This window comes from Oncorhynchus mykiss, chromosome 14, assembly GCF_057628025.1.
Source record: "Oncorhynchus mykiss isolate SJ-2025 chromosome 14, ASM5762802v1, whole genome shotgun sequence".
In the NCBI taxonomy this organism is placed as follows: Eukaryota; Metazoa; Chordata; class Actinopteri; order Salmoniformes; family Salmonidae; genus Oncorhynchus; species Oncorhynchus mykiss.
Genome location: NC_143035.1, coordinates 21940399 through 21958127, shown reverse-complemented (window position 1 = coordinate 21958127; position 17729 = coordinate 21940399). Strand labels below are relative to the sequence as shown.

General features: G+C 45.3%; 1 protein-coding gene across 13 annotated transcripts in view; it reads left to right on the top strand.

Moving 5' to 3' along the window:
• The window catches only part of diaph2 (diaphanous related formin 2), a 705396-nt gene that overhangs the window by 260515 nt on the left and 427152 nt on the right, over positions 1-17729 (top strand). For all 13 annotated transcript variants that reach the window (XM_090198585.1, XM_090198584.1, XM_090198577.1 and 10 more), the window contains one exon: positions 4557-4671. In XM_090198585.1, the coding sequence (XP_090054711.1) occupies positions 4557-4671 (115 nt within the window). The remainder of the gene's footprint in view (positions 1-4556; positions 4672-17729) is intronic.

Here is a 17729-nt window from a genome sequence, read left to right as displayed (position 1 = left end):
AGTGAGATAATACCTGTCGGGCCAGTGAGATAATACCTGTCGGGCCAGTGAGATAATACCTGTCGGGCCAGTGAGATAATACCTGTCGGGCCAGTGAGATAATACCTGTCGGGCCAGTGAGATAATACCTGTCGGGCCAGTGAGATAATACCTGTCGGGCCAGTGAGATAATACCTGTCGGGCCAGTGAGATAATACCTGTCGGGTCAGCGAGATAATACCTGTCGGGCCAGCGAGATAATACCTGTCGGGCCAGCGAGATAATACCTGTCGGGCCAGCGAGATAATACCTGTCGGGCCAGCGAGATAATACCTGTCGGGCCAGCGAGATCATACCTGTCGGGCCAGCGAGATCATACCTGTCGGGCCAGCGAGATCATACCTGTCGGGCCAGCGAGATCATACCTGTCGGGCCAGCGAGATCATACCTGTCGGGCCAGCGAGATCATACCTGTCGGGCCAGCGAGATAATACCTGTCGGGCCAGTGAGATAATACCTGTCGGGCCAGTGAGATAATACCTGTCGGGCCAGTGAGATAATACCTGTCGGGCCAGTGAGATAATACCTGTCGGGCCAGTGAGATAATACCTGTCGGGCCAGCGAGATAATACCTGTCGGGCCAGCGAGATAATACCTGTCGGGCCAACGAGATAATGGGCTATTTACCGATAGACTATGTACAGCTGCAGCGATCGGTTAACTGCTCAGATAGCAGATGTTTGAAGTTGGTGAGGGAGATAAAAGTCTCCAACTTCAGAGATTTTTGCAATTCGTTCCAGTCACAGGCAGCAGAGAACTGGAACGAAAGGTGGCCAAATGAGGTGTTGGCTTTAGGGATGATCAGTGAGATACACCTGCTGGAGCGCATGCTACGGGTGGGTGTTGCCATCGTGACCAGTGAACTGAGATAAGGCGGAGCTTTACCTATCATGGATTTGTAGATGACCTGGAGCCAGTGGGTCTGGCGACGAATATGTAGCGAGGGCCAGCCGACCAGTCGGCCAGTGAGATAATACCTGTCGGGTCAGTGAGAACATGCTCCTCAAAAAATGGTTGATGTGTGGAGTGAAATAAGTGTTATATTTATTTCTCAGCTGCTCATATTAAGCACATTATCCGCTGTAAAACCGAAGTAGCTGACAAAATGTACTGTTGGAGGGCCTCCCGAGTGGAGCAGTGGTCTAAGGCATTGCATTGAAGTCCTTGAGGCTTCACTACAGACCCGGGTTCCATGCCTGCCTGTGTCGCAGTCGGCTGCGGCATGCACGCTGACACGGTCGCCAGTGTTTCTTCCGACACATTGGTGTGGCTGGCTTCCGGGTTAAGCGAGCAGTGTGTGAAGAAGCTGTGCGGCTTGGCAGGGTTGTGTTTCGGAGGATGCATGGTTCTCAACCTTCTCTCCCGAGTCCGTACGGGAATTGCAACGATGGGACAAGACTGTCACTACCAACTGGATATCACGAGTACCGGTGGGAGCTCACGGCCTCCATTCACTATTCAGGTGCATACAGTCTTTTTCCCCTGCCCCTGTTCCTGCCCTTTTAATAATGGGCCATTCTGAATCAGAACTAATTTAACATAATAGTAAAGACGAGATTAAATTGAGAATATTCTGATGGGTGAAAGTATGATCACTTGATGAGAGAACAGCTGTGCAGCCGGAGGCAAGGATCAGAGCACAAGCTTTTTGCGACTTTCTCAAATCGTAAATAGCCTGTAGTCGCATCATACAGCCCATTTATATTTCTAAGGCATTCTAAGGTTTGTATCCTTCACAACTAAAGTTGCCAAATAACTCTAAATCTAGCATATACTGTTGGACCTGTTTCAAATTATCACTTTTATTTTTATTTTTTTATTTCACCTTTATTTAGGCTAGTTGAGAACAAGTTCTGATTTGCAACTGTGACCTGGCCAAGATAAAGTATAGCAATTCGACACAATACAACAACACAGTTACACATGGAATAAACATAACATACAGTCAATAATACAGTAGAATAAAAGAAAACAAAAAGTCTATATACAGTGAGTGCAAATGAGGTAAGTTAAGGAAATAAATAGGCCATGATGGCGAAGTAATTACAATATAGCAATTAAACACTGGAATGGTAGATGTGCAGAATATTCATGTGCAAGTAGAGATACTGGGGTGCAAAGGAGCAAGATAAATAAATAAATACAGTATGGGGATGAGGTAGGTAGATAGATGGGCTGTTTACAGATGGGCTATGTACAGGTGCAGTGATCTGTGAGCTGATCTGACAGCTGGTGCTTAAAGCTAGTGAGGGAGATATGAGTCTCCAGCTTCAGAGATTTTTGCAGTTCGTTCCAGTCATTGGCAGCAGAGAACTGGAAGGAAAGACGACCAAAGGAGTAATTGGCTTTGGGGATGACCAGTGAGATATACCTGCTGGAACGCGTGCTACTCAACATAGCCACTTCATATACACACTCGCTCTGTAATTGGAAAAATATCCTTTCTATTTTTTTCAGTTATATTATAAGTTCAATTATATTATTTTTGCTATAAAAACATGTATAAAATAATGGCCTGGACTTATAATCATATCTTGTCAGCTAAGTGAACACAGCCAGGTACTGTAAGATACAGCAGGCCAACTCATATCCTGTTCTTCTGAAAGACATTTTCTTCATATCATAATGTTTCTCTAGACCTGCAAAAAAACTAAAATGGATTTATTGGGATGGTGTATAATAAATTGATTTAATAGTCTTGTTTAAATGTAGATGTTCAAAAGGCTCGCATCAGTGGCCAGGAGATGCTAAACATGTTTATGTTAATTAACGGTCAATTTCCATGAATCCGGCAGTCTGACATGACAAAATGTAATGACTTCCACAGCCCTAGTCGCTTGTGCTCCTGTTTTGTCTGTATCCTTTTTTACAACAAACACCTCTTGTCAAGTGGTTCCCCCTCACTCTCTCTCTCTCTCTAGTGAGTGCCCTTGCAACTTGCGTTGCCTTGTCTCGTTAAGGGGCTAATAACACAGGTTGCAATGAGAAACCAATTGTCCCGGCCCACACTGTGTCATGACCGTGTCATCATCACAGACCAAGGCACTCTACGCAACCCGTAATGGACTTCTGAAGGACATCGCCACGCACATTACTAGCCAATTATCAAGCACAAATACAGCAAGGTGTGGTTGTTGTCAGTTCTGTATGTACAGGAGCCTGCCATCGTTTCATTCCATGTACAGAGTTGAAAGGCGGGAGAAGTCAACAAGAACTTTCAAGTCTCAGGTTGGCATGAGGTCTTCTAGGCACATCTAATTATTTTGCACTGTCACATTTATGTAGTAGAGAGATGTCCCTCTTGGTGAGAACGCTTGCTGTCTAGTGTTTTAATCAACTGAGGAATATAGAGGTAGAACCAATGGTGAGGTGAAGGGAAAATATATGTAAACTACAAACTAAGACAAAACTATATGAATCCTTGCAAATCTTTGGTGAATTTGGTTTGTTCATCTTTTTGTTTCCTACACAAAGACAAAATATGTATTTATTTACAAGAACGGAATATATTACTAAAGATGGATCCAAAATATTTACAATATGTTGACAAACACTAGCATATGGAATTTGAAAATAACAAATAGACAGACTAAATGGCCAATATACTGAAGCTTTCAATGAAGCTAGACAGAGCACCTACAGCGTTTTGCAGGGCTCTGGGAGTACGTCCATCCAGCCTAATCTCTCAAAATGGATCTGAATAGTTTATTAGCCTGGGAATAACCCAAGATGCACCTGAACAAGTATTTGATCAATTCACTTGTAATTTGATCAATGTCACTATCAATACAGCTCAATAGTTTTCATATCAATGGCTTATACTTGCCTGACGACTCATCCTGCATTTAATTCCGCTGTTCTACTGATCGCTCCATACATTCGTTGTGGAGAAGAAATGTGGGTGTGGCGTTTGGCCGGAGCAGTGTGGATGGGTTAATACAGAATACATTTTCACAATATCTTGGCATATTATTGTATGATTATTTCACGACTATTGGGACTATTATTAGGATTATTTTGAGCTGAAGTAATATACCTAGTCACTGATATATTTTGTGACTGGCCAATGTATTTATTGCGTTGGATAAGCTTTATTAAAAACAGGAAGTGACAGGCTGAATGGTGTTTATTGTGGTTGCTAAAATAGTTATACCCGTCTCCATGCAATCCTTGCTCCTCACAGAAAGTCATCAATCCATCTGTACAAGAGCCCTCAATATTACAACATTACAAAAACTGTGGGACGTGTGTCATAGTAGAAAGGTGCTTGAAATCGCTGGCAACATGAACAAACTTTATCCAACTGTGTTTTGTGATAAATGAGGGGGAAAAAATGGAGTGCAATGTGTAACATGACGGGTGATCTGCAAAGCGCACACACACAATGCTTCACCGTTTCTAGGTGAGTGGGGTTTGAAGAAGTGGCATTTAAGTGGAGTTGCAGCCAGACCGCTTGTGGAAGGAATGGCAGCTGCTGATTGGGCCTTGCGATAATGGAATCCTCCTTGTCGTTGCAGATAGTGCCTCAGGAAATGGCGGAGAATTGCTTCTGGATCAAAGTCAAAGAGGAGAAGTTTGAGAATCAAGAATTCTTTGAACAGCTCTCCCTCAGCTTTTCCTCCAGGACCAAAGGTAAGCAGGCCCCATCTATCTCTACTCCTTTACTAATGAATCTACACACACACTTCGTTTGGCCACCCGGGTCTGGGAAAACTATTTCATCTCCTGACACTTTAGGAAACCATTTGTCTCTCAAATGTTAATTATAGTTAAACCACCCCCCCCCCCCCCTTTTTTTTCGTCTTTCAACAATCCGGCTGTGGATGGTTGTGGGTTGAAATCTCTCTGAGTCAATTAGTGGTTCTGCTGCTGCTGCTGATGCTGCTGTTGTTGTTGTTGTGCTGTGTTTGTGGGTATTCTTTGAATTTGTTGAGTGGCTTTCAGAGTATGTGTGTACGTGATGAAAAGGACTCCACACAATGTGAATTCTTGCGAAAAAGTCAAAAGGTGTTGTGTATGTGATTGCGTTTCTCAGTGTATATCTGAACGCTTTTGCACATATCTTTGTATGTACAGTGCATTCAGAAAGTATTCAAACCCCTTGACTTTTTACACATTTTGTTACTTTACAGCCTTATTCTAAAATGGATTAAATAAAAATAAAAATCCTCTATCTACACACAATACCCCATAATGGCAAAGCAAAAACTGTTTTTAGAAATGTTTGCAAATATATAAAGAATATAAAAAACTGATACCTTATTTACATAAGTATTCAGACCCTTTGTTGTGAGACTCGAAATTGAGCTCAGGTGCATCCTGTTTTCATTGATCATCCATGAGATGTTTCCACAACTTTATTGGTACATTCAATTGATTGGGCATGATTTGGAATGATACACACCTGTATATATAATGTCCCACAATTGATAGTGCATGTCAGAGGGCCCCATCCCTACGGTGAAGCATAGTGGTGGCAGCATCATGCTGGGAGACTAGTCAGCATTGAGGCAAAGATGAACGGAGAGAAGTACAAAGAAGTCCTTGATGAAAACCTGCTCCGGAGCGCTTAGGACCTCCGACTGGGGTGAAGGTTCACTTTCCAACAGGACAACGAACCTTAGCACACAGCCAAGACAAGGCAGGAGTTGCTTTTTTTTTTTTTTTTTTGCTTTGTCATTATGGGGTATTGTATGTAGATTAATGATGGAAGCAAATCTATTTAATCAATTTTAGAATAAGGCTGTAACATAACAAAATGTGGAAAAAGTCGGGAGGGTCTGAATACTTTCCGAATGCACTGCATGTGTGTGTGGGTGAACTGAGGACAGTCACGCTTGACTCTGCCCTTTTCCAGTCGAGTAGACGCTCCTCCACACGGGCACCCGGGGAAGAATGCCAAGGGAGTATACTCTTGTCCCGGCCAGTTGCTTTTAGAGATCTAACTTGTTGATGAGTAACACAAGCAGAAGGACAGCACGTTTGTGATTTGAGGGAGAGGCAGTGTGGTGTGGTGTGTTGGCTGGATATTTCTCCCATGACAATGCCAGTGATTTCCTGCTCTCTGACAGCATGTGTAGTGTGTACACACTCATCTAATCCCTGCCCTAGTGGGAGGGAGGGGTAAAGGGCCTGTTATCACAGCCCTTCTGGAATCACAGCCCTTCTGAGTTGTTAGGGGTGATGACTACCCAGCAGCCCTTACTGTTCTGTTGCCTCTCCTCTCCTTCTATTCTCCACCTTCTCCTTTATTTTTCTCCTCTCCTCCTTCTCCTTTCTTTCTCCTCTTATTCTCTCCTCCTGTCCTTCTCCCCCACCCTAGCCTCTTCTTCTCCTCTCCCTCCCCTTTTCCTCTCCTCCTCCCCTTCTTTTCCTCTATTCTTTTTCTCCCCTCCTCCTCTCCATCTTCTTTCCCCTGAAGACTACATAACAATATTCATCTTCCTGTTTTTCTTTGAAATAAACAGCAATATAGCCCCTAAGCTGGGAGGTGATGTGTTGGCACAATACAGATGAAGAGAATAACGTAATAGCGGAAACAAGGGAGCGGCTGTAGCCGGGCTTAATGAAGCCACGGGGAAAGGCCCCAGAGACGAGTCTCTGCTTTCTCTGCAGGAGAGACAACGAGACACTGTATGTTCTGCAACTGTGATACCATGACACCTCTGTTATTCAACAACACCCAAAAACAACCAGAGGGGGGAGGAGAGAGAGGTTTTTGCTTTGTTCTGTGCCGTTCAGCAAGGGAGAGATATATCACAAAGCAAGCATAGCGTTCCAATGGAGCAACATGGTTACTAATTAACACCAGCCATAATGAAAAGTCGATTTTGTGTGCTGTATTTCTGTTATTTCAGATGTGTAATTCCATTTTCACCTTGGACAAACAAGGGATTCAGATTCTGCAAAAAATAGAACACTGCTTAATGTAGTATTATGCAGTATTTATACTATATTGCATTTGCTATCCTATTTAATCTACATTCTTATTTTTTTGTTTCCTTTATTTGTATTCTATAAGGTCTATGAATTATAGGCACATTAGCCATACCTCTGCTTTACATTTCTTTCAGTGTCTTTTTTCAAATTATAATTCTCCCTCTTTCATGGAACAGTCTGGTTCTATAGGTAAGCCCTGCTCTCCTGCTGGCAGCTTGGAAAGGCATGATATAGCGGATTCCTCTGGGAGATACCTTAGCTGGATCCCTATCAATTACGCCCACAGCATGTTCACTGATTCAGCTCTTCTCCATCTATTGTTGAAACAGAACATGAAATGCTCATGAATGAAAAATGCTGTTTAATGTTTGATATCCTGAGTTCCATTCTCTTATATCCTTTTGAAGGCATAGTTAAAAGCGGGTGACAATGTGCGACGGTATCGCGGAGGGAAGTGATGGATTTGACCAAAATGAGATGCCCCCCTCTTTTTTCTTCTTTTACCTTCACTTTACAATGGGAATCATTTAAACGGGTGAGATCTAAGGATGCGTTAGATTAAGATGTGCTTTAATGTTTTCCTGTTATTCTGCCTTTGTCGAAGAACCTGACCCCATGTCTATGCTGACAGTTGAACTTTCGATTCCCAGCCGTCTTGACAATGACACATGAAGTTGAGCTTCCTGTACCAGATGAAGGGTATTCTGTTTTTCTAGAGCGTGAGATGAGGTTGATATTGGTATCTCTACCATTAGTAAGAGAATGGTGCAGGTGGATAGGGCCTGGGTAGGGTAATATGTTCACAAGACCTTACCATCACACCATATTACCAAGGATTTTAAATCCTCCCAGTAACCTGCCAAACGAGTCCCAACTCGAAACCAACTTCATTTGTCAGGAAAATTGCCCCCTTTATTTATCTAGTGGAGGGTTTGGGCTGCGCTCCGTGTTGGTTTATCTAGTGGAGGGTTTGGGCTGCGCTTCGTGTTGGTCTATCTAGTGGAGGGTTTGGGCTGCACTCCGTGTTGGTCTATCTAGTGGAGGGTTTGGGCTGCGCTCCGTGTTGGTTTATCTAGTGGAGGGTTTGGGCTGCGCTCCGTGTTGTTCTATCTAGTGGAGGGTTTGGGCTGCGCTCCGTGTTGGTTTATCTAGTGGAGGGTTTGGGCTGCGCTCCGCGTTGGTCTATCTAGTGGAGGGTTTGGGCTGCGCTCTGTGTTGGTTTATCTAGTGGAGGGTTTGGGCTGCGCTCCGTGTTCTATCTAGTGGAGGGTTTGGGCTGCGCTCCATGTTGGTTTATCTAGTGGAGGGTTTGGGCTGCGCTCCGTGTTGGTTTATCTAGTGGAGGGTTTGGGCTGCGCTTCGTGTTGGTCTATCTAGTGGAGGGTTTGGGCTGCGCTCCGTGTTGGTTTATCTAGTGGAGGGTTTGGGCTGCGCTCCATGTTGGTCTATCTAGTGGAGGGTTTGGGCTGCGCTCCGTGTTGGTCTATCTAGTGGAGGGTTTGGGCTGCGCTCTGTGTTGGTTTATCTAGTGGAGGGTTTGGGCTGCGCTCCGTGTTGGTCTATCTAGTGGAGGGTTTGGGCTGCGCTCCGTGTTGGTCTATCTAATGGTGGGTTTGGGCTGCGCTCCGTGTTGGTCTATCTAATGGTGGGTTTGGGCTGCGCTCCGTGTTGGTCTATCTAGTGGAGGGTTTGGGCTGCGCTCCGCGTTGGTCTATCTAGTGGAGGGTTTGAGCTGAGCTCTGTGTTGGTCTATCTAGCGGAGGGTTTGGGCTGCGCTCCGTGTTGGTCTATCTGGTGGAGGGTTTGGCCTTTTTTCTCCATCATCCCTCCTTCCCCCATCATCCCTCCTTCCCCCCATCTCTTCCAACTAAAGCACACATTGTCAGACTGAGGTGAAAGATGAGGCAAGCAGGTGTAAATGTGCTCCCTGTGGAGCTGCCCTCGAAAAATGGTGCAAAAGGCTTCTGTTTAACTCGCCTTTACTTGGGAGTCACGTTTGTTACTCACATTGTCTGAAAAACACACCACACTATTTTATAGGCCCCTGAGATGTCTTACTTTCTCCAGTGCACATTTCATTCATAGGGCTTTACCTCAGAAAACAATTGAGTGCAAGACTGGCGGTGTCCCCCGCTGCTTTACGAGCCTCGCCATTTAATGGGTTTTAACAAGAAAGGGAAATCATCAACAGGGATTTGCAGCTCTGCTTCTGGCCTCTTAAGATGATCCGATTCCTACTGTATTTCCAATTAGGGCTACCTTGCTGCAATTACAGCTAGCATCCCCACCGCTTGAACCCAGCGGTATTGGCAGAGGGGCTTGCTCAAAGCAAGCAGAATCTTTGAATATAAGAATTAGCCTGTTCGCATTACTTTACATTTAATTTACTCACCAAACTGTAGCTGTTTGCCAGGCTGCAGAGAGGGTAATGAATTGTGCCGATATCCATTGGATTCTAAAGCCCCTTGTTCACCTCAGTGGATTAACCTGATTTTCCCAGGAAGAGGAAAAGAAGTGATACTTTGACCTTTAGAAAACAGCACTACAGGGGGGCTCCTGTGGAACAGCCAGACCACCCACTGTCCCTGTCCCCTGATAACCTGCTAAGGAGACCCCTATTGCTCATCACCTCCTACCAAGACTGAAAGAGGGGAGGTCAATAATTGCATCTAATTCTCCATCTCCTTTAAACTGCCCCCAAACAACCCTTTCTCTCTGCCAGGCCAGACCTTGCTGCGATGCTGGGGGAAATGGAAGTGTTTCCTTGTGCCAGGTTCTATTAGTTCTGTCTTATTTCAATCGGCTCTGGAGTGCACAGTGCTGCTTTGTATTGTTATTTTGTTGTTTGGCATTTACCTGCTCCCTCCCTACCCCCCCATCTCTCTCTTTCCTTCCCTCCCTTTCTCGTTCTCTCTTTTCTTTACCCCGGACTCCTTCACTTGGTGGTATCAATCAGTGGTTCTGCCTGCGTTCAGCTTCGGGGATCAAATCAGATGCACTTGTGGTTTGAGTGCCTAGCATGGCCTGCTGCATTTGAAAAGTCATTCGGTTGGCCGGGCTTTTCAGTTCTGTTTGAAATAAGATTGATGTTGGCAAACTTTTTCAACCCCCATTCTCCTAATAGGTTTTTCTCAGTCTCCAACATCGCCTGCTAAACAGACAGAGGACATATGCCTCGACATAATGATGACATGTGTTTGAGGCCTCTGAATGTTTTAAGGAGACCCCACTGCTTTTCATCAGTCTGTGGCAGCAACAAAACGAAGAGAGAGAGAAACCAACCGTAACAAAACAACTACAGTAGCATAACAGTTAAATAATACCTCATTTGTCTACTGTATAACAAAGTAGGGCTGGGATGATACCAGTATCGCAATATGTTTTCCATGGCAAAAATGAACACTAATCAGACCAAACTGTTTGTATGTCAAATATTGTGCTATATCTTGGAAAATAAATAAATGTGACTCTAGATGACAACATAATGATGTTTGTTTCCAACATTAAGGGCTGTTTTCCTGAAGAAGTTAAATCAGCTCTGTGTTTTGTTTCTTTGCCACGATAGTAACCAGTATGGTGATACTGGTATGGTGCCAGCACTGTTTCAAAGTGTGTCAATATTTATACATATTTTTCGGCATAAACATTACGATAATAGTTAATTGACCTTATTGTACGAAACCGAATATGACATAAATTATTTAACCTATTTAACCAACTCTACTGTCCTTCTGCATCTCTAGTTTAGTATATCATAGCGTTGATGGATGGCTGTGTACAGTAAGTGGTCTGTGAGTACGGGTCCCTTGTCATTGCTGTACACTACACGAGCCGTTCTACCCATAAGCCTAATGAAGATGCATGTCAATAATTGGGCTGTTAGCCGGCCCAGTCATTATCCTCAGGGAGGAGACTGGCAGCTGCGCTCGACCCCTCTGAGCCGAGGTCACTGGTCCCTCCCTCTCCCAGCATGCCTCTGTGTTAATGACGTAGATGCCGCTAATGAGCCTGGCGCTCCGTCCGGTGCCCACCCGTGGTGGGCAGAGAGAGAGATGTCACGGTCTACAGGTCGAGAAATTACTTTTTGGGTTCAGCCGAGTTATTGAAATCCCCTCTACTTAATAAAAGTAAGGTCTTAGATTATTTTTGAAGTCACAAAGAAGCTGTCATTTGATAGAGGCTTGCTGTGTATTTCTTCCCCTGATGGACATTTGCTAGAGTATAGGTGTCTGAACATGTGAAATGGTGTTTCCAATTTAAACGTTAATTAACAACTGCAATGACAGAGAAATGCAGCTTTTTTGAAAATGAATAAGCTTGCCTCCCCGACACACTCCAAACTGTGAGACCCATGCTCCAGCCAAAATCACAGAAGGTTACTATTTTTTGTAATATATCTGTCTGCATGGATTTATTTCCAATTTTGTGCAGAGCTTGTCCTGCTTACCCACTCCCTCTACCCATCATCCACCTCTGGTGTCCTGCTGTCTTTTAGCCTTACCACTAATGCCCAGTTCCCATTTCCAGAAAGAAAGCCAGCCTTAATGCTTCTAAAGGTCAACTCTGAAGGAACAGGACCAAACTGTGGCCAAACCCACAGTCCCAGAGATATCTCTGGCCAGGGCTTCCCCATTTATCACCCAGGATTTGATCATATCCCTCAGCTTTCCTCCCAACCCCCTCCAGCCCCCATTAGAACCTCCCGTCGCTCCCGCCCTTGCCAGTGCACACCATCCACCAGCCGAGCCTCAATCCCTGCTACAAAGCCCCAGCAGCGGGGTGGTAATGACCCTGCCACAGCGCCGGTAATGATGGAATCAGCGGGGGTTTAGCTGGCTCCCTGATGCCCTAATAAGTCCCCTAATAACTCCTTTAACACCCGGGCTGACCTGGTACCCTGATCAAAAGCGCTCATGCGTGGCAAAGGCTCCTCAGAGGATACCAAGCCTGTGCTGCAGTACTTTCTAAACAGGAAGGGCGGTCTTCGCCAATGCTTTGAGGTCCCTGTCCAGTAACCGCACCAGTATTCAGACTCCCCTGGGGATCCATAATGGACAATGCCAGTACTGTTCTCTATTGGGCTGTTGCGTCAAACCATGAAGGGGGGCTGCCTCCAATTCACAGAGGTCCCTGTCCGGCAATGGCACACACACACTCCCCATCCCAGAGGAGAATGTCCATAATGGGTAGTACCTCTGGTTCACTATTGGGCTGTTGCTTCAGGGTCACCCAGTAACAATGGGAGTCAGGCAAGGCATCTACACCGTGTACAAAACATTAGGAACACCTGCTCTTTCCATTAAATAGACTGACCAGGTGAATCTAGGTGCAAACTATGATCCCTTATTGAGGTCACTTGTTAAATCCACTTCAATCAGTGTAGATGAAGGGGAAGAGACAGGTTAAAGAAGGATTTCTAAGCCTTGAGACAATTGAAACAGGGATTGTGCATATGTGCCATTCAGAGGGTGAATGGCAAAGACAAAAGATTGAAAGGCCTTTAAACGGGGTATGGTAGTAGGTGCCAGGCGCAGCGGTTTGTGTCAAGAACTGCAACACTGCTGGGTTTTTCACACTCAACAGTTTCCGTGTGTATCAAAAGTGGTCCACTACTCAAAGAACAGCCAGACAACTTGAAAGAACTGTGGGAAGCATCGGAGTCGATATTGGCGAGCATCCGTGTGGAACGCTTGACACCTTATGGAGTCTATGCACCAATGAATTGAGAATGTTCTGAGGGCAAAAGGGAGTGCAACTCAATATTAGGAAAGTGTTCCTAATGTTTGGTATACTCAGTGTAGTTGGTCTATTTTACTCTTTCCGACAAAATAGAATATTTCTACTTGTGAAGAAGTTCCACTTTTCATCCCATCAACTCCAGACCACCAGATGATACTTTTAACCATTTGAGAAGCCGGTTACTGAGCAAAGCGACACATCCCTACACCGTCATGAGAATGTCTTCGAAGACACAGACAATGTAGTAAAGGCTGTCGGAGGCCCCATTCCACAGAAGATCATTTTTTTTCCCCCACTGTGGGACTGTTCTCTGGTCTGGCTCATATTAACAGCACAGAGTAAGATGATAAAGGAATCTTTTGATAACCTGTGTGTTGAAGATGTTGGGAACAGGGGTTTGATGGCCTCCCTGAGGACAGCGTTGTTTATTGCTGATGTTGTTTACTGAGATGAGGGGAGCATCTGCCAGAGCAGCCTCAGCCTTCATGTTTCTCCTCTCTTCCCTTCTCTATCGAAATCACCATCCTGTCCCCCCTTGCCTAGCTCCTGTCCCCCCTTGCCTAACCCTCATGTTGTCCATCTGGAGTCAAGGCTGCCTAGTTTCTTAGACACACGCACACACAACCGCACATACTCTCACAGCAGTGCTTTTCCAAAACAAGATCAAGTGTGTTTGACACACACTTCTTCGATAAACCACCACACTGTCTGCAAAAGGAGAGGTTTGCTTCTTGCCCTGCCAAAATGTGTCGATAGCCCGGGAAGCCCGTGCACGTTCCAATCAATGAGTACATTTTGGAGATACACGTAATCATATTCTGCTGAAGCGCCCTGTGGATAATCAAATGTGGTGTTAATATGAAAAATCTAGCTTCCCTGGCCTTGATTGACACCTGATAGCACATTTCAGAACGGGACCCATTTGTCTGATTGCTCTTGAGCACTGGGTCCAATTTGTCTCAATAAAACAAAACGCAACCCTATGCTAATTTACCTCTGTTTGGAGGCAGCCGGCCTACTGTGCTTCACTCAGGGTCAGCCATTTTCCTTCCTCATCCTTCCACAGTTTTAATAAATCACATATGAGTGGAGATTAGCGCCTTAAATATTAATGGCTTGTAATTGGTTTATTGTACATTAGCCCGGCCGCAGGGGGTGACCTGGATTGAGAGACTAGTCAAGGCTCCTGTTTTTCCCCGCTTGTTCCCCCCAACTGTTTTCCACTTCACATTGCTTCTCTGCGATGTCCCACTGATTTTAATTTTCTCTGCTCAGATGAGCGCTGTTCAGGACTGTTCTGGGTAGCCACTGTGCATTTTTATTTGAAGCCCCCCCCCTACTTCAAATATTGGCCTGTTTAATACCTGCCTGCTTAGATACTCTCCAACCTACTTCCTGCTAGCTTTATTTGCCTTCAGGTGTACTTTGCCTTGCAACATTCATCCAACGAGAAGTGCTGACTTTAATAGCATTCAAAGCTTTCCTCAAGAGTTCTGTTTCTATTGTCCAGTTATAAGCTTTGTCTTAATGTTACACTAAATGGGTGATGGCTAACAATCACTCCCATATTCCTAATATATTCACTTGAAGGAGCGTTTCCTTGTAATAAAGCTTGACCATGGACCTACTTAACATCTTGCATATTAATTTGAATATTTATAGCAAATTATGCACGTTCAGAACGGATTGTCCTTGAACAAATACACGTTCTTTTGTAAGAAATGTTTGATTTAAGCAACCTAAGCTAAATTCTTTCTGACGTGCAAAAGAACTCCACCAATAGACAGTTTGCAGTTGTTTGGGAGCATGTGCACAGCAGGTCTCAGTAAGTTTCTACCTGTATTTAGATGCATTCAAGGCTAGCAGAGTCATTTGAACTCTGGAGTACCTCCTCAATGGGATCGTTACCAGTTCATTTGTCATGTATTACATCATGATTAAACACCCGACCCCAAAAAGGTATGCATATCATCACAATTCCTTCCTCAGAAGACAAAGGGAAACAGAGGGGAAGGCAACAATAAAACAACCACGGTGGTAGGGTGTGAGAGACAGAGACAGAGACAGAGAGAGAGAGAGAGAGAGAGAGAGACAGAGAGAGCGGGTGCAGTGGAGAGAGGAGAGTGGTGTCTCAGTACTGGGCCCTGACAATGTCACAGGACTGGAGCTTTCCTCTCTCAAACCCCACCGGTGCTCTTCATCAAAGTCCCCCCACTCCCACCAGCTTAGAGACAAGCAGGTCCACGCATAGCTAATCCACCTAGGGATCTAGAATACGCTGCCCTATAATGGCCGTCATGTTTAGAGACGTGTGTGTGTGTGTGTGCACAATATAACATAAAGCAGGCCTGCCTCAGTAACATATCTCACTCAGAGACACTTATACTGCATAGAGAACGGTCACAGTAGTACTAGAATAGCCCATTTGTCAGGGCAATGCTACATGGATGAAGGAGAGATCACATTCAATTCCAGCTCCAGTTTAGGTGCAGCAGCTGCAAAATAAAGACAAGGTTCAGCACCACTTAATATTTCTCAGACCAAGGGCAACAGAGAACACTACCTCACCCCATTGTAGACCTAATTGGTACTTTTTGGTAAATGATGTCTGGCTCCAATTGTAATTCCATCGCCTCTCTCCTCCCTTTGCACGTCGTGATAATGGCAGAATTCAGTAGCTTCCATTTGGACTGATTCATTTACACTTGACACTGTATTAAAGAGTTAAATAGCTACGTCGCAGCTCTGTGAGCCTGGGGATGTTCTACTCAACCAACACCTGTTGTATATTATCAGCTAGGCCTCCAGCATGGTTCGTTTTTGTCACACTAGCAGGTAGCTGACTATTGGTGGCTAGTCATCAGCCTGATGGTCTGGGGGTAGAAGCTATTGCCTGTCTGTTAGTTTTAGCCATAATGCTTCTGTACTGCCTGTGTCTGAGTGATGGAAAAGGGAAGAACAGGCCGTGGCTCGGGTGGCTGAGGTCCCTGATGATCTTCTTGGCCTTCCTGCATCACCTGGTGTTGTAGGTGTCCTGGAGGGCAGGCAGTGTGCACCCAATGGTGCGCTCAGCAGAGTGTACCACCCTCTATAGTGCCTTGCGGTCAGCGCCGGTGGACTTGCCGTACCAGGCTGTGATGCTCTTGATGGTGCTCCTGTAGAACACTGAAGGCCTTCGGGGACAGGCCAATTTTCTTCAGCCTCTTGAGGTTAAAGAGTTGTCGTTGTGCTTTTTTCACCACAGTGTCTGTTTGACTATTTGGTTTGACCATTTCAGCTCCTCAGAGATATGTACGCAGAGTAACTTGACATTTTTGACAGTCTCCACAGTGGCCCTCTTAATGAGCATGGGGGTGTGCCCAGCCTGGTTCCTCCTGAAGTCCATAATCAGCTCCTTTGTTTTGCTGACTTTGAAGGAGAGGTTGTTTACCTGGCACCAAAGTGTTAGAGTGCCTACCTCCTTATTCTAGGCCATATCACCGTTGGTAATCAGGCCTACTACTATTGTGTCTTCAGCAAACTTGATGATTGAGTTGGAATTGTGTGAGGCCTTATAGTCGTGGGTATACAGGGAGTACAGGAGGGGACTGAAGACGCACCCTTGTGGTGCCCCCTTGTTGAGGGTCAGTGTGGAGGAAGTAATGTTGCCTACCAGGACCCAGTTGCATAGGGAGGAGTTCAGTCCCAGGGCTGTGAGCTTTGTGGTGAACTTAAAGGGCACTATGGTATTGGAGGCCAAGCTGTAGTCAATGAACAGCATCCTCACATGCATTCTTCTTGTCCAGTTGGGTGAGGGGAGTGTGGAGAGCAATGGTGATTGCGTCCTCCGTGGATCAGTCGGGGCGGTAGGCGAATATGAGGGTCGAGTGTGTCGAGGAGGGAGGAGGTGATGTAGTCTTTGACTAGCCTCTCGAAGCACTTCATGGTGACTGAAGTGAGTGCTATGGGTCAGTAGTCATTCAGTTCAGTTATTTTCCCTTTCTTGGGCACGGGGATGAGTGGAATTCTTGAAGCAGGTGGGGTTATTGGCCTGAGCTAGAGAGATTTTCAAAGTATCAGAGAACACAACAGCTTGCTGTCTGCACATGCTCTGAGGGCGCGTCTAGGGATGCCTTCTGGGCTGGTAGCCTTGCGAGTGTTAACACGTTTAAATGACTTACATGTGTCTCATAGAAACCGTAAGTAGGTAACCCTCATTGTCCTCAGGGGCTCTCCTTGGCAGCTCAGAGTTGTTTTGCTTAAAGCATGATAAATAGGTGTTTTGCTCGACCGGTAGGGCCGCGTTGGTGTCTTTTTGTAATCCCTGATTGTTAGAAGCTCCTGCCACATATGCCTCCACTTTGTCCCTATACTTGTGTCTCGCCATCCTGATCAATCTATGTCACATTTGGTCTGTTTAATCATACAATTGTCCCCGGTCACCTTGCCATGTTTATAAGCAGCGTCCCTCTCCTTCAGTTTCCTGACAAGGCTGCCATCAATCCACGTTTTTTTTTATTCTGGTAAGTTTTGAAAGACACCATCACTATCACATCTATTCATTTTTGTATGAATCTGGTGACTGAGTCAGCATATTCATTGATGCTATCCCCAGAGTCGACCCGGAACATATTCTAGTCCACGTGATCAAAACAATCTTCGAGCATGGATTCTGATTAGTCAGAACAGCGTTGTACAGACCTGACCACTGGAACTTCCCTCTTGAGTCTTTGTTTGAAAGCGGGAAGGAGCAAAATGGACTTATGGTCAGATTTGCCGAAAGGAGGATGGGAGTTGGCCTTATACCCTTGTCGAAAAGGCATGTAGCAGTGGTCCAGTGTAGAATCTCAGGGAGTTGGACCGTCAATGTGTTGATAGTAATTGGGGAGCACGGTTCTCAAATTACTTTTTAAGTTCCCCACGACAATGAACACTGCCTCCGGGTAGTATTCCAAGTCGGTAGAGCACAAGCTCTCAAGTTCCTGTACGCTTCCCCTGTCGCATCACTTTTTAGTGGTGATAAAGCAGAGCCC